The sequence below is a fragment of the Mus caroli genome, chromosome 3, assembly GCF_900094665.2.
Source record: "Mus caroli chromosome 3, CAROLI_EIJ_v1.1, whole genome shotgun sequence".
Classification (NCBI taxonomy): Eukaryota; Metazoa; Chordata; class Mammalia; order Rodentia; family Muridae; genus Mus; species Mus caroli.
In genome coordinates, this window is record NC_034572.1 from 78437690 (window position 1) to 78455674 (window position 17985).

Consider the following 17985-nt stretch of genomic DNA (forward strand, 5'->3'; position numbering starts at 1 on the left):
CTTCCTCCTGTCTGTCTGTCTGTCCTCACAGGGCTGCAGAGGCATGTGTGTGTCAATACCCCACACCTGGGAAGAGTAGAGCCAGGGTACTCCCAGAGTGTAGCACAGGGCCACTGTCTGTCTGTCTATGTCACTAGCTACTTCCAGGACTTGAGTCCAGGACCTGCCACCCAGGCTTCCCACTCCTGCCTTCAGTGGCACTCTGAGCTCTTATCTGTGGGAATCCCGTCTGTGCTACTGTCTGCAGACTTGTGGACTCCGACTTCTCTGCCTCACAGTTAATGATGTTCTGTCTCATGCTTCCTCGGCTGATCCACTCACTTCCTCGCCCAGGTCCTCCCTGTTGCTGGCACTGTCAGTGCTGGAACTCGTGCTTTTGGGAGTGTGGTTAGGACCTGTGAGCCTCTAGTTTTATTTTGAGGTGTTGAGCCCTTCCTTTAGGGCAAAAGCCCAACTAATGGCGATGGCCCTTTTCGCCCAACTGCCATCCTTCAAGTGTTTTAAGCATGACGTCACTGCTCGGCCACTGGGAACAAAAACAGAACTGATGTCTCTCCACATGTCCTCTAATAACAGAGTAATTTTAAAAAAAGAACAATACACATACAGGTAAGTGCTAGGGTGGAAAAACAAGTTAGATTCAAGGAAATGCAGCTTAAATAATGACTCGATTCTGGTGTGGTCTAATCAGGCCTATGACTTTATCAAGAATGTCAGAACTCGGCCAGGCGTGGTGGCGCACGCCTTTAATCCCAGCAGTGGCAGGCAGATTTCTGAGTTCGAGGCCAGCCTGGTCTATAGACTGAGTGCCAGGACAGCCAGAGCTACACAGAGAAACCCTGTCTCGAAAAACCAAAACCAAAACCAAACCAAAGAAACAAAAACCGTCAGAACGTAAAGCCTGACTTGATAAACAAATCCATCGTAGTAGGAACAGCGCTGCATGGCTGCCCCCTCGCTCCTTGCAAAGACATTTCACTCCTGTTAGGTGAATGGAGACCCTCACCTTCCACTTCCGCACTTTTCTCTTGCCATAGCACAAGCATTCTCAAAAGCTGAACCCACAAAGCCACTTAAGGTTGTCACCTGTGAACGGCGTGCTCTGAGTCCTCACGGGATGGCGGCTGGTAAAGGCAGTATCCTCTCCAACACCAAATGGGGACAACCCGGCCTCCACGGCAGGCGTGGCCGCCATGAGGGAGTCGAAGTCGTCCTCCTCCTCCTCCTCCGCTTTGCTCTCTTCCCTGCTTTCTTCCTGCTGTGTAAGAAGTAAGGGCTCTGAGGCAGGGATGCTCTGCTCCGTCAAGCCCCCGGTGCCAGAGTCCAGTTCTTGAATGATCTGGTCGTACTGTGCGATGAAGTCTTCACTCTCCGTGCTGACAACCGCCAATTCAAACGTGGTGGCTGTCAACTCCGAGTCTGATGCTAAGGCTACACCAGGCTCATTCTCTGGCTTGGCTTCTGAGAATGTGTTCTGAAACAGTTCTGAACTCTCCCTGCTGGGTTGTGACTCTGTCTCAGGATCGGGACTAGAGAGAGGTCCATTGCTCGTGGGGAGACTCTGGGCTTCCGGCTGGGGCTTGGGCTGAGCCTCAGCGGGTGGGTCCGCGGTGTCCCCCTGCGGCTCTGCGGTGTCCTCCTGTAGCTCTGAGGTGTCCTCCTGCTGCTCTGAGGTGTCCTCCAGCGGCTCCAAGGTGTCCCTCTGCGGCTCCGAGGGGTCCTTCTGTGGCTCCGTGGTGTCCTCTGCGTCCTTCTCAGCACACAGCCTGTATACCATCACGTCATCCTGGAAGTCTGACTCTTCAATGTAGGACCCCTTGAAGAGGAGGATGGCGTTCTTCTTCATCTCCTGGATGTGTTTGGGGGGATCAATAGGTGCTGGTGGGGCTGGGGTCTCCACCTCGTCATCAGGCCCGGGGGAGCCCACATCTGCCCCTGAAGAGATACCAGTGTCGTAGCTGTCATCCCATTCCAGCTCTGACTGGCTCTTGTCCTTTGTCTGCCCTGATGTCCTAACACTCTGCTGTGGGAGTCTGGCCTCTGGGTGACCTGAGTTTTCTCGGCTCTCCTCTGACAGATTCTGCAGAAAGGTCTCAGGGTCAGGTGAGTCCCCATCATAGAGGGCTGACCACACTCTGCAGTCCCTCATGCAGTGGAGGATGTTGGTGTGGGCCTCCCACAGATACTGCAGGTAGCTGATGTCCAGGGCCTTCCCGTACTCCACAATGCAGGCTGCTGGGGTGGGTGGGGGAGGAGGGGAAGGTGAAGAGGGCGAGCAGGGTGTCTCTGGCAGTAGCTGCTCCTCAGATCCTGTGCAAGAGCAGACAGCATCAGAGAGGTGGGAATTCGTGCACACATGGGAACCTGGTACCAGTTTAGGTCTAACAATGGTTGATTACATTATTTCTGAATAATAAAAACGGAATTAGAGAAAAAAAGACAGTGACAGAAATGTCACAGAAGATACAAAACAAAAATGGCCAATTGCTGGCTATAGCCAAGAGAAAACTCTTAGGTGCTGCTGTGTGGTAGCTAGACAGTCAGAGAGGCCATAAGGATGGTCCCCTCTATCATGGTCAGCTTTGGAGCCCACCTCCCATTTCCTGGCAACACCAGAAAAGCAAACACTAGCCTGTTCGCTCCTCAGGACTACTGGCCAAACAATGTATAATGCCTCTGGTCCCAGGTGGAGACATGTTCTAATCTGCTCCAGAAACCACCACTTTACATGTTATGATTTCCTTCCTCAAGGGTTAATCCAGTTGGGCCTGTCAATCACCTGGCCTTGATTCCACCCCACAGGAAAGCTGATTTGTCTAAAGATGGGCTAAGGAGAGGGGAAGAATAATTATCCTCTTAAAGAGATGATGTGTTTATCTTCCCAGAAATCCTTCCCTCGAGCAGCCTCTTATGTAGCCCTTGCCCTGGAGCCTACCAGCTTTCCAGAATTGTTCAGAAAACTAACTTCTCCTTTTTTCTCTCTCTCTATTTCTCTTGGATATTAGCCAAAATCCTAGGTACTGTTTTCCTCAAACTCTGGGCACCCTTACTCTTTCTCTAAAAGCCCCTATCCCTACCCTTGTCAAGTGCTGCTGACCCTCCATGTGGCCAGTGCCCATCTAAATGTGGAATCTGTTTTCTTGGCCCCTAATTTGAGAGGCACATGGCACGGCCTCTCTCTTCCTCTTCCCCATATCCCTCTTCCCGATGACTCCCAAGACTTACAGCTTGCCTATCTTGGTGTTTCTCTCTCAAATTTTATTAAAATTGTCTTTACGTTTCCTCTGGAGTCCATTTCCAAATTCATCTATTAATAAGACTAGGCACGCAAAAAGGAGGGAGCCCTGCCTTCCCTCTAATACTAGTCCCTGGAGAAATGAGAGCCAATGAAGGCCATCTCCCTGCACAAGGAGGTAACATTCCCAATGTGGTGCCTGCCACATTGTATGATAACTTAAAGGCATCTTAATTTTAATTTTGGTCTTGATAATAAAGTGAAAGGCTGATGATCATAAGTTTGATAACCAGATCTTCTGGTAGAAAAATCCTGGGCTTCCAGGAAAGACAACTCACTGCACCTTGTTGGAACACTCAGGTTGCAGACACACAGCAAACGCTCTCTTGAAGTCAAGTCACAGTCAAGCCAAAACAGAGAAAGTGTCCTGTGTTTGAAGGCGACTGACTTCATGTTACAAATGTCAATAGCATCAATGAAATAGTTGTGAAAGCACCTGTTCTAAAGTTTGTAATTTCCCAGCAAAGGAAATGTTTAGAAAAGACTGACTTAGAGAGCACCACGCCTTCCACCGCCCCTAAACATCTCAGCTATTGTAAGAGCTTCATCACTGGCATAGAAGTTAATGGTCCTATCTGATAGACGTTTCCCTCACGTGCTCACAGATAGAACAACACCCACCCCAGCTGTGGCAGGGCCATGGGTGATTCAAGCACTGGCCTGCTCTGGACCCTCTCCACACTCCAGTGCCATGTCTTTGTGAGCTCTGTACTCCTTCATAATGAATCTCTACCTGACTGGGTCAGGCTTGAGTCTTTAGGAGTATAGATGAAGCCCATGCCCCTTTGATTACCATTCTCCTGTTAGAAGGTTAGTTTCACCTTTCCTATACACTTCATTGAACTATCCCTGGGAATAGCTCCTGAGCAGTGAGTGGCTCCATGCTGAGAAAGCCTCCTAAGAGCCCTGTGTGCCTTGGGGCAGTCCTTTGGAGTAGCTACTATTCACACAAAAAAGGGGAGAGGTTTGCAATGATTAAGAATTCTCCCCTAAAAGGTGGTAAGATCAGAATCCTAGCTGTTAACTGGTACACAGCAATTCTGCCAGCTTGCTATGGAGACCACCCACTGGGACTCTGCAACTCTAGAGGCAGGATGCAGAACAAACATGGGATGTGGATTCAGAGAAGCTGCACGTGACATAACCTTGAACAAGTAGTCTCTCCTCCCTGAGTCTGTTTCTTCATCTGTAAATGGTGGCACTACCTCCCCCCTGTCCTTAAATGTGATTGCACAGAGAACATAGCTGGCAAGTTTTGGAAAATCATGTTTAATCTGAACTTCAAATTTTGGAACTTAAAAAGCAGGTCTGCCTTGGTTATAGACTCAACACCTGTAACTCATTCTGTTTTAGAAGACATGTTAGCATACACGTTCCTATTTGGCTCTGAAGATACCACTAAAAAGGAAGGACATGTAAGATAAAAATCTGTGCTAAATGACTAGGTGAAGACAGGTGTCTTGGTGAATACTAACCACAGAGTCTGTAACTCTTAAGAATGGGAAAAGGCACTGGACAGTGGTGGCGCACGCCTTTAATCCCAGCACTTGAGAGGCAGAGGCAGGTGGATTTCTGAGTTCGAGGCTAGCCTGGTCTACAGAGTGAGTTCCAGGACAGCCAGGGCTACACAGAGAAACCCTGTCTCGAAAAACCAAAAAAAAAAAAAGAAAAAAAGAAAAAGAAAAAAGAAAAAAGAAAAAAGAATGGGAAAAGGCTCCAACTACTCTTTAATTCCAGTTATTTCTTCTACCCAAAGAAACAGACACATCATGCCAGGAGAGATGGATGTGACATCAAGTTTAAAGACCATTCCTAACGTGTTCCCACCTGAGTCATCATGCATACACTTGGACCAGAGAATATAATCCCTTTCTTGGTTCCCAAGTGTCAGAGTGATACCACTGGCACAACAGACAGGGGTCAAGGCAAGCAGCTTGGCCGCGGACACGGAGTAACAGTCTCTCTCCTTCACAGCCCACCTTTGACTCAGCATCATGTGATTGCAGGGGACCAGATACCTGAAATGACAAAGAGCAGGCATTCAGTGTTTCTGCAATGCCCTACCACCACTACCAGAATGATTACCATACAAGGATCATGAGCAGGGGCAGACCTGTCCTCTCCCCACCCAGCATACTGGCCACTGGCTATCCACTGCCTTGCTTAAAAGGATGCTAAGGGCTTCTTCCTTCCGACAGAACTATTCTCTTGGTACATTTCTGGCCTATGACCTTCCTCATTACATTTCTCTCTTTACCCCTATGCCTTTAAGTCCACTGCAACCTCCCCCTGGAGTGAACCTTCCCACTTCTCTGCCTGACAATGTCTTATCTGGAAGCACCACATTCTCTAGGGAGACTTCCAGCTCTGTACCCGAAGGCAGAGCTCTTCTCCCCTTCCTGTGTGTGTGCCAGGAAGCATTATTATTCTCTCATGACAAATATGTCTAATCTTCCTCCACAGCAAATGTGCTGCCCAAGCAAGAACTGCTTCAGCAGTCTTGTCTTATGATCCCTAAAACTGACTCTAAGTGAATAGGCCCTAAGTAAAGGTGGCAAATCCCTCCAGACCCTCTCCTGTTCTCCATGACCATGAGGAAAGATGATGCCTGACAGCTCAGTGGGGAGCCCTGGGCCCTGATGTCCAGGTTGGCTGGAAACTGAAAGCATCCTCACATTAACATGAACCCAGGGGAGAGAAAACATGGTTGTGTTTTAGACAGAGCAGAGCATATTAGTGAGGCTTATGGGTAGAATGGACATGTTTAGTGCCTGCCTGTTCTAACGAGAAACACCGCACCAGCCATTTCAACAAGGATGGACCAAGTAGGTTGAAGGATCCATGCCAGAGCCAGTTTCACAGTAGCCTAAGCTCCCATCTGAGCAAGCACAACCTTTAAATAAACCAGAATGTGCTTACTGCCTAATACAGCTCCTGAGAAAGAGGCAGCACAAAGGCAAACAATCTGTGACTGAGGACCGCATAGAAACGATAAAAAGCATAGCTCACAGGGCATGTTAGGAGCCGGTGATCATGGAGTGCTTCCTCACATCTCCCTCTGATTCCAATGAAGGAAACCTAAGTTTGTTCTCATGGCCCATCTGCTGCAAGGAGCCTGAGTCAGGGAGAGAAACGTGCAATCCCTTGATCCACTCTAAGTGATCACGTCAAGAGCACTCTCCGGGTATGAGTTCTTTAAATTCTAGTGTAGCTAGGTAACAGGGCCGTCTCCTTCCTTCTGCTCTCCACCCTCACGGGCACACACACTGCTGTTTCTAAGGGCTGGATTCAACCCATCAGTCACCTCTGGTGTGGCAGTATCTACATTCATAAGCTGCATCTTGAAAGCAATAAGAACAAAGGAACAGAGAGGGAGGGAAGTACAGGGAAGAAGACTGGTTTCTTCAGACTCAGTGGAGACCTGTGTCTGAACCCTACAGGAGCAAGGATGGATGATGTGGGTGGAAATAAAGACATCCTTCCTCATAAGGGCTCTCTGAACTGAGATGCCTTAGTAATTGGGGTGACAGCGGGGAGAGAAGCATTCCCCCACCTCTGTCTGAGCATTGCCCAGCTGGAACTCAGAGAGAATCACAGGGAATCCAGTTGTCCCAGGACCTCAGGGCATCTAGCTGGAGCACAGGAAGAGGGATGCAGGCAACCAGGGCTCAAGATACAATGGGAGTAAGGCAGCAGCATCCAGAAAAAGGGCCAGGGCAGGGAAGACAGCACAGCAGACACAAATGATAAGGATGGGAGAAAGACGTGTTCGTGAATGCATAAGAGCCTTGCTTGGAGAGGGAATGGCTTCTGTATCCCAAGGGACCAAGGTGGCAGGGGTGACAGCAAGGAAGCCTATCCTGAAGCACTGACACAAACTCTTCTGTTCCCAGTGAAGTAAGGCCTACAGCCATGCAGATAACACAGGACTTACTGTGTCTTCACGTGAATCATTAACGATTCATGGAATCAACAGTTCATAGACTGCATGAGCTCAATGCCTGTTTGCAGCTCAAACCAACCATCCCTCATGACTTAAATTGATATACATGCCTCTACTCTTTGTTTGAAGTATTTTTTTAAAAAAGAAAATGGAACGCTGGATCAAAGCTAATAAAGCTATTTATCAAATACCACCAGTAGATAGCTTGAAATTATTTTAGAAGAAAGAGTTGACAACGTATAACTCTGAAAATGCATGTTCTCGGCAGAGGCTCAGAATCCCCTTTTAAATAAACCAAATGAAGGAACTCCATCCCTGTTGGTTTAAGCAGAGTTTCTGTGGACTGTAAATGGGGACAGTCACCCCAACAAGCTAGGATTCCCAGCAGCTGTTCCTTTGGGTTTTTGGTTTTTTTAATCAAGGGTAAGAGAGCACACTGTACCTTATCCCTGTGTCTATCCATCGTTGAGAGATCAGGAACAGAACTCATGCTAAAAGTGTCTCAAACAATAAACAGGAATATACTGTGGTTGATGCTAGTAGAAAAATCACGTAGGCATTTAGTACAGGTATTTTTCATTAAGCCATCTTTTGACTATATGATAATTTTGTGTGGAGATTTTATTTACATTAGGAAGTAATAATTACAGACCCCTGCACGTGTTTGCTGACTGATGGAAATGCTGTGTTTCTCAGGGCGGCCTCCAGCCCGTTTTCTCCCTGCTGCAGGTTCATGAGTACTGGGATTTTACGTCAATAGCATCACACACAGCTCACAGATTAAGAAGTACCGAATATATGCACACAAATATTTTCATTACTTCCTCAACCCTCTACAACCTTTCATTGGGCATTATTTATTAAAATCAGCCATCACTGAAATAAATAAATAAATAAATAAATAAATAAATAAATAAATAAAGGTTTTATGAGCTTTGGAGGAGGACATGGGATGTGGAGCAGGAGGAGGAGGTATGGGAGGTAGATATGATCAAGACACATTGTATACATGTATGAAATTCTCAAAGAATATTTTTTTAAATAGGTCACCATTCATTTCAGCCAATGAGTAACAAGTGGTGACACGGAGCACACATGCTTACTGATACCCTGGCAAGGAAACAACCAATCAGAAGGCAGAGACGAGGGACTGAAGCATGGTCCGTAGACAGAAGACTGACTGCAAGCAGGCAAGTGAGCTTCCAGAGATCTTCACTGCTCACCATAGTTCTGGCCATGTTTCTCCCGTTCCTCCCTCCCGGGGCTGGCTGTCCACCTCTGCCACTGTCCCCAGCTCCTCTGCAGGACAGAGGTGTGCCTGAATTGTGCACACAGCTTCTCTTCAAGTAAAACTGCCCCTATCTGGACAGGCAACAGAGCTCACAAACCTGATAAAGACACACTAAGAGGATTCAGAGATGCCAACCCAGGCCCAAGCAATTGATTTTCCCCAGAACTGGGACACTCCCAGAGCACAGGGTCTGTCGCACCCCTGCCCACCAATATTCCCGGTCTGTGCCTGGCCTCTCACAGGTGCACACACCCAAGGGGGCCATTTCTTCTGGGATTTCTCTCTCTCTCTTTGCAAATCTCTCATCTCAATGGACTCTTCTGACACTTGGCCAAAGGAGAAATTTGCATCAGTTATTAATAGAATACTACTCTGAAGTATCAATATTTAGGAGCACTTAGGGCACAACAGACAGAGATATGGTAATGTCTTTACCACGTAACGACTTCATTAGGAGGGATCCACACAACCACGCTGCTCACGAGCTCTCGGGCCCCCAAGCTTATCATGCGCAGCCAAACAACTGCACAGCAGGCAAAAATGGAAAGGGTAGATTATAACCTAGTTTTATATTCTTTCCAACAAAGTTTAAATGCCTAGAAGAATAAAGTTCTTTGTTGCCCTTGCTTCAGGGACAGATTCTAAATCAGAAAAGACATTATTTTTATGAGTTTAAAATATATTTTCTAGAAGGTTCCCATCCTCTAAGTATATATAACACCCCACATTGTTTCAAAATGCTTTTGTGGATATCACCTTGTTCCTTTCAATCATCCTACAAGGTAGCACATTCCAGAAGTAGAACAAGAAAATCTGCAGCTCAGAGGGAGGGGAGGGAGCCAGAGGTCTCCTGCACAGGTCCTCTCGGGTGCTTTTCTCTGGCATTCACAGGAAGTAGAGTAGGAAATAGGAAGTACGCAGTAAAGAACAACTGTGCTACTGCAGTATCCCCATCAGCTCCATGGAACAAGTAGCCGGCCAGAGCACCTAGGGCAGGTGGTGTCGAGCTGTCTGCACCTCGGGCCTGGCACCCCTCCTTCTTCCACAGAACTTGTCATAGTGTGATGCCCTGCAGGCACCTCTGGGACATCACAGAACCAACCAGCCCTAATTGGGACATGTCCACACTCAAACACAGGTTTATTTCTCATCTTCCTAAGGTCCAGGCCTGGCTCTCAGATGCAGCCATGTTTAACACTGCTGCTGAGGACAGATGTGAATGCTATGAGCAGACAAAGGGTCAGAGCTTATCGTGTAAAGCTTACCAGATGTCCAGCAAGCCTGCCACAACTCTGGCTTTGCCTGGCCTTGGTGACCCACAGGAGAAAGCAATGGACCTCAGATCCAGTCAGGCTGCCATTTCAGGGACACACACATACACACACACACACAGGAGAGAGAGAGAGAGAAAGAGAGAGAGAGAGAGAGAGAGCTAGCTTTATCCCTGCTGTCAGCGGAACAGCCTTTAGGAATTTAACATTTAAATGCAATCAAGCTCTGCCCACCTTGAGTAAGAGCCTGGGTCTGAGCAATAGAAAATGCTTTGCCAAGTTTTCTGCTGGATTTCACTCAGGCCCTGCTAATGCATTCTGTCCTGACTGTAGATACTTGCTGGGGAGCTGAAGTAATCCTTTTAGAACAGACTACCAGCTGCGTCCTTATGATCGGATTTGTACTCTGCTAATGCCTTAAGATTAGTCACTGATGACCTGATTTAAACCCTAAAAGTTCAAAAACGTTGTTTTACTTAAAAATCTTAGAAATGATAGTCTCCCATAAAGTGACAACCTGTAAGGCCCTCCATGGTGTGCCACCAAGTTTTTCAAGACTTAGATTTAATTCCCCTTTAGTGGGATGCTATATTCACATCAGCAATCCCTCCAGCCAGTGCTGCTCTGACTCCAGTGGTAAGCCAGGATCTTCTAGACTAATGCCACTCAACCTCCTAACACTGTGACCCTTTAACTCCTAACACTGTGACCTTTTAACACAGTTCCTCATGCTGTGGTGACCCCCGACTATAAAATTATCTCATCACTACTTCATAACTGTAATTATGCTACTGTTATGAACTGTAATGTAAACATCTGATATTCAGGATATCTGATACGCGACTTGGGGGTTTCGACACACAGGTTGAAAAACACCGCTCTAGAGCATCTGTTAAGACACAGCTCACAGGCCTTACCCACAGAGCTTCTGATTCACCAGGTTCTGGGGGAATCTGCATTTCTGACTAGTCCCAGGCATTCGCAGAAAGTCCCATCAGTGAACCTGGATTCACCTCAGTAACCTCTCTCTCTTTCCCTGCCTCTGCCTCCCTCCCTCCTCAGCCCCCTCTGTGTACACATACATGCATGTGGAGGTCAGAGGTCAACTTCATATACCATTCCCCAGGCACCTCTACCTTGTTTGTGCTGAGACATTGTCTCTCATCCTGTCTTTGCCTCTCCCGCATTGGGATCACAAGCAGACACTACCACACCCAGCTATTTTTAAAAATGGGTTCTGGGGAATCCAATCAGGTCCTTATGTTTGCATGGCGAGCTCTTTACCAAATGAGCTGTGGTGCCAGCCCCTTTCAGTGATTTCTACTCAAGTCATATCAAAACCCAGTGGTGGACTAGAGAAAGCCCAGGTCTACCTCTAGCCCTATTCTCAGGTTCACGGGTCCTTGTGTCCACTAAAGGAGGAGGAGTGCACTCAAGGGTGTGCTGGCTGACCCTCCTCCACTATACCTGCTGGCCACCCACCTCGGAGAACAGAGCTCCTCAGGCCAGGCCCACACACTTCTGCTGCCAAGGCTGTCCACTCTTCTAGTCCCTGCCCATCAGAAAGCACAGCTCTGTGTCTATATGCCAGCTTAAGAGCTGACAGAACAACCCAACACATCTCTGTGGGAAGCTAACTTCTTCGACGTTTTGCCCTGTCTCTGCTCCATGTATAGCAGCTACAAAGGAGAGGGTCAGGTCATTTTGCTCCAGCAGTCTTCCTACGCGGATTTAACTACCCTGTAGCTCATGTCAGGGTGGGTCTCACTGGAGGGGCCCATTCCGAGATTTAGGATTTGGGTTCAGCACAAAGGAGGAAACGCAACCTCAGGGGACCAGCCTGGTGCTTTTGAGGTTCAGCACTGGGATTCAGGACCAAACCTCATGTTAGCAATGAAGCACAGTCATTTTCCTTCGTAGAAGCACCGAGTCCCATGGTCAGTGGGGGTTGCGGGGCTGGGAGTTGGGGTGGGAAGAAGGCAAAACTGGGGACTGCTGAACCTGCTGCCTAATTACCAAGCTCAGACCATCTTAGCTGCCTGAGACTCCCATCCTCAGACAGCAACATCTTCAAAGGGCCCCCACGTTCCCACCTTGTCCCCTATCTGCTCCCTGCAGATCTCACAATGGAGCTCACACACTAGACAGTCATGGTGCAATGTTACTAAAGAAAAGGCTGAGGATTAAATTCAAGTGTTTTATATTTGAAAAAGTTGTTTTTAATAATAGGGGTCCCTTAAGAGGGCAAACCCAAAAAGGGTACCTCAGGAGAATGAACTGCAGCCATGACCCCAAAGAGCTTTAATACTTGCAAATTTTTCCACCATTCTCCTTATTGTTTTCAGGGAAACATTTATAATATAATACAAATGCCCCCACTAAAAACTTTCCATAATCAAACAAAATTAACTTTGGTAAATAACAGCAAAAAGATTAAATTGGCTCTCTTAATAATTTTCTTCCTCAGAGGCATGGTCCTTGCTTCATTTACGCAATTAAAGTGAAACAAAACAGTAGTAGTAGTACAGAGGAAATCTTTCTTTCACGAAAACAAAATGATGGAAACTCACCTTAAAACTAGCTGTAACATCACATCTTCACAGTGTAAGCCGATGAGAGTTCTGAACAGTGCCAAGGACACCACACAAAGCTGGGGACAATCAACATGGGCTCTGTCAGTGTCAGGCAGGGAACTCCACTCCCAACAGGTGACAAAGAATCCAGAATTACAGAACAAAATGGTCTCTCTATCCAGTTTTCATAAAACACATATTGCTGCCAGGAACAAATATATTCAGTAGAGCAGTTCCCTTGGGGGGGAAGAGTTGGCTAGAAACCCAGCGCCTGCCTGAGAGATGCCCGTGCTCTTACTGTGAATCTTCAAAGATCTAGATAACAAGAATGTGCCCCTTCAACTCCGGACACACATAAAATCTTCCCTACTTCATCTGTAAACAATTTATCGTTCTCAGTTGTCTTCAAATATGACACCGGTTATTTACAAGCCAGGCCTCACTGGAAAGTACTTATAACCTGGCCAGCTCTCTCCAGAGTCTGCAGCTCCAAGCCTAGATTTCTCTCTTGCTATTGGGCAATTTTTTCTCTTTGGTTCCAAATAGTGCTCTGAGAATGAAAATCTTCTTCCCTAAGGAGTTCACTCAAAAAAATTAAATGAATTTTCTTTTATAAACATATGAATTCTTTCAATCTCTATTTCCTAAAAAGGAGTGATCAAACAGGGGAAATATCCAATTATAAAAATCACTGTAGCTTCTGTATCATAGGCTGTCATCAATCTATCAGGTCATTTCATAAGTAATTTAGACTCTTTATTCTTTGTAGAGGAGAGTAAATGCTAGTTTGTATTCTAGGCAGGACGAACTTATACCAACAAAGGTATTGTAAAGAAATAGCTGTCTTTGGCTTCAGACATCTCCTTTGCTCAGGGTGGTGATAGGCTTAGGTAGTCAAACACAACACGGTCTCTCCCATTCCAAGGCACTGTATGCGCGCCATGTGATGGTTTGAATAGGTATGGCCCCAATAGACTCATATGTTTGAATGCCTGGCCCTTAGGGAGTGGCATTATTAGGAGGTGTGGCCTTGTTGGGGTAGGTGTGGCCTTGCTGGAGAAAGTGTGTCACTGTGGGGTTGGGCTTTGAGGTATCCTACACTTAATCTATGCCCAGAATGACAGTCTTCTGCCATTGACTGTAGATCAAGATGTAGAACTCATAGTTCCTTCTCCAGCCCCATGTCTGCCTACATGCTGCCATACTTCCCACCATGATGATAATCTGAAACTGTAAGCCAGCCCTAATTAAATGTTTGTCTTTATAAGAGCTGCCTTGGTCATGGTGTCTGTTCACAGCAATAAAACCCTAAGACATCCCCTTACCTGGAATGCCTTTTCCTGCGTCCTCTGAGACTTAGCCTGGAATCACCTCTCCCTGAGAACCCTTTCTGTTCTTCCTCACGATACAGCCACCCTACACTTTTCCAGTCTCAAATAGCTATCCTGCTTATCTATTGTCATAGTAACCCCTGCCAATCACTGTCAAGGTGCTTGGTAGTGTGTGTGTTTCTTTTAATAACTGAGTTGTAGGAGTTCTTTATTCTATTTACAAGTATTTTATGATTTAAAGCTTTCCAACTATTCTTTGGATTGTCTTTTCAAATGTTCAAATCTTGTTTATTTGCTATTTGAAACTATTTTTTAATGTTTTGAAACTATTATTATTGTGCACATGTGCATGATATATGTGGGCACTCATCGCACTGTGCACACATGGACGTCACACGACTGCTTAGTAGAGTCGGTCCTCTCCTTCCACCTTTACGAGGCTGCCATGGATTGAATTCAGGTAACCAGCTTTGCACAGTGAGAGCCTCTATCCACTGAGGCATCTCTCTGGATCTTAATTTAGATTTGTTTCTGAAATACTATCTTGCCTTGTAATCCAGGCTAGCTTCCAACTTGTGACACTTCTGCCTGGGTTTCCAGAACGCCAGGCTCACGGGCATACCCCACCCACTGCACTTTGTCTCCACGGCTCATCCTTAAAATACGAAGGAGATTCATCTTGAATATTTCCAGTTTTGTCTAATTTGTCTTTTGTTGCTCGTGTTTTTGATGTCATCTTAGAAACCACTGCCATAATTGCACAGATAATCTCATTTTCTTTAAACTTTAAGTCTTTGAGTCATTTTGAGTTAATGTTTGTTTGTCATACGAGTTAGTAATTCAATTTCATTCTTTTTTCCTCAAGCCACTTTTTCTTTAGTTGTTTTACACACATATGCACGTGTGCGCGCGCGCACACACACACATGCCCAGTTGTCTCTGTTTGAAGTTTTTCATGGCTATTCTGGGAACTCTGGGTTTCTGTGTGAAGTTTAGAATCTCTACAAAGGCTAATTAGTGTTGGAATGAACAAATTCCAACTGTACATCATTTGGGTAATACTATTATAGGAACAACATCAAGTCGTCCAACCTAGGAACATAGGATGTTTTTCCACTTATTTCATTCTTTGATTTTTTTTCCACAAACATTTGTAGTTTTGCACTATGTTTTACCCTTCTTTTGTGAAATTCCTTCCCAATCATTTTATTACTTTTGACACTATTGTAAATGATCCCAATTTGATTTTTAGTGTTAATTACCAACTCGACAGAATCTAGAGTCATCTGGGAGATAAACCTGTGTGTGTGTGTATGTGTATATATGTGTATGTGTGTGTATATATGTGTGTATGTGTGTGTATGTGTGTTTATATGTGTATGTGCGTATATGTGTGTGTGTTGGGAGGGGGGGTCCAGGTATCTTAATAAGCTTGGTTGCTATTGGAGAACCCATCTTAAGTGTGGGCTGCAGGCAAGGGAACATGAACTCGCCTTAAGATCCACGCAGCCATCCCTTTCTGCTCCTGACATGGCTGTCCCTGTGGTGGCTGCTTCACGCTCCTGCTGCCTGATGTCCTGCGTGATGAACTCTACTTTGAAATGTAAGCTAAGAAGTAAACCTCTCCTCCTTCAAATAACTGATTTTTGTAAGTTTAAAATGTTTATCATCGTAACAGAAAAAAAGAGGCATTAAAACACTCACTACCACTTAAAAATAGAATTGTTTTGCACGTGAAATTGGATCTTCGAAGCCTTGCTGAACCATTATGAGCTCTAATGGCTCTTCTTAGCTCATTCCTGAGATTTTTGTTTTGTTTTGCATATAAGATCATGTTATCTAAAAATCGAGCAGATTTAATTTTAATCTGGGCCTTTGTTTGCTTAATTATATAAACAGAAGCACTGTGCTTAAATAATTAATAAGCACACGCTTACCTTAAGGGAATATTTCTTTTAAGTTTTAGTTCTGAGTTTTCACAGATCCTCCCTCAGCTTAAGGAAGTCCCCACCACTCTGCTCCGTCGCCTCTGGAAACCATCATTTTACTCTGGTTTTGTAAGCTTGACTATGCTTTTTCTACCGCAGACAAAGACGAGCAAGCAGTTTGTGCTTTGGTTACTGGCTGTAGTGTCTTTCTGCTACTGAGTGCAATGTCTTCACGGTTCGTCCACGTTTGTAACAACTCAAAGGACCCTCCCTTTCCCCTTGTAACCTCTTGGTCTTCTAGGTATTTACAGTAAGCGCATGCCCACATGCCTGTGGATGCCTCAAACGTCTATCAATGCTGCTTTTCATTGAAACTCATTGTAACCAGACAGCACACACGGCATGATGTCAAAGCCTTGACATCCTCTGAGCCTTGCTGTTGGTTTGGCTTGTGTCTTCCTTGGAGAAGGCTGACTGTGCACTCTGCTGCTATCAGGTGAACTGTTAAATGAGATTTTTTTCCTAGTATAACACTTTAATTTCCTTAATTTTTTTCATACAGTTTTTTTTTTTTTTTAATTGGGACAGTGCCCTGCTATGTGGTCTAAGCTAGCCTCAGGTTTGCAGACTTTCTGCCTCAGTCTCCTAAGTACTAGATTACAGACCTCTGCCATCATGCCTCCTGGCTATACACATATATTTTATATTTATATATATGTATGTACACACACACGTATATATATATATATATATACACACGAATATGTGTATGTATGTATAATATATGTATGTTATACACAATATGTAAATATATACTTACATACATACATGCATAATATATGTAAAATATAATGTGTAAAATATATTATGTGTGTGTGTACATTTTACAGATTTTTTTCCTTAGTAGCTGCTTTTTTTTTATTTCCAGTAAGTTTATTAGACTCTACTTCAGCCTTCCACTAAATTGCTACCTCATGCCCTGACCACTCACGTTCCCTGGCTCGCCCTGCACCTCAGTCTTTATGTCCTTAGAATCTTGCTCCTTCAGAAGTGCATTTTGCCAGTTCCACACAAGAAAGCATGGACACAGACAAGAGGAGAAAAAGGGGTCTAAGGAATAGTGCCACCTCCCTAACAAAGGGACACCTGATAGGAAAAAAGGTTACCAAATTATCTCTGTCCACAAAGAAAGAGGATAGCAGCTCAGGGGAAACGGGAGAGAGGGGAATATTCATAATTTTATTCCCCAAACCGCTCTCCTCTGGAGTCTGACTTGAACACATTCTTCCTCGGAAGCTCTCCTTACCCGAAAAGGGGTGTTGATCCGGCTGGTGAGGGTGTCCAGGATGTGAACGTTCTCATGTTGGTGCAAGAGGATGAAGCGGAGGAAGATCTCCAGGAGCGCTGGCTCAGAGATGCTGCGCAGGAAGAGGTCCAGGTATGCTGTGGTGGTCATGACCTCCTCCACTGTCACCTGTGACCAATGGCAGAGAGAGCAGGGGTGAACATACAGACTGACAGACACTCACCCCAACACCCCACCTCAGCACAGGGACACTACCATGAAAACTGTTCGCTGGAGCCAACCATATGTCTACAGTACACAACACCTGCCCTGTAGCTCACGAAGGGAAAGGTGAAGGCAGAGGGAAGGCAGCCATATGCTCTGACAGCTCGAGTCAAACGCAGTTTAAACCCTATAAACGTTTTAGTACATACTCGAAAATAGTGCAGGAGAGTATGAAAAGTATTTATGTGGTTAATAAAGGATTAATTAGAAAGTTTGGTGTAATTTTTCTCATTATTAGTCATTCAATAAACATTTACTGGGATCCTCCAAGTACAAGGAGCTGTAAACGTAAGGACGTTCTTTATGTTCAGGAAACTGAGCTATAGCAAATTTAATGATAATATCATAAATTGCAGAGGAGAAGTGCAGACATGGAGTGCTGCAGATGTTCTCTCAGATGTGTTTCTCGAGAGCAGAAGCCAATATTTTTATAAATGAATACTGCACATAAAGCATTATTTATAAAGTGCTATAAGAACTTACTGCTTAATAGAGTAACGGGGACTTTTTTATAATACAAATTAAGATTTTTCTACCTATGTGCTTTTCCTATACAGAAAAAAATGCCAGTCTTTTAATGAATCAGACTGGAATTGGTTTTTATCACATAGCTAAGGATTGGAGGCTTAAAGCATCAAACTCTAGCCATAGACATTTGCGTATAGGGGTTTGTGTGGTTGTGTTTGTAGAGGTGAGACGTTAATGTCGAGTGTATCCTTTGGTCACTGTAAACTTTGTGAGTTTTTTCTTTGGGGAAAGGGTATTTTCCTGAGCCTGCAGCTC

At 45.3% G+C, this 17985-nt stretch overlaps 1 protein-coding gene across 1 annotated transcript in view; it reads right to left on the bottom strand.

Moving 5' to 3' along the window:
* Positions 1 to 17985, bottom strand: part of Fam160a1 (family with sequence similarity 160 member A1) — a 124531-nt gene that overhangs the window by 11254 nt on the left and 95292 nt on the right. Inside the window, exons 6-9 of the mRNA XM_021158436.2 lie at positions 16939 to 17106; positions 12371 to 12450; positions 5123 to 5313; positions 1087 to 2310 (exon numbers count right to left, since the gene is read on the bottom strand). Coding sequence (XP_021014095.1) covers positions 1087 to 2310; positions 5123 to 5313; positions 12371 to 12450; positions 16939 to 17106 — 1663 coding nt within the window. The remainder of the gene's footprint in view (positions 1 to 1086; positions 2311 to 5122; positions 5314 to 12370; positions 12451 to 16938; positions 17107 to 17985) is intronic.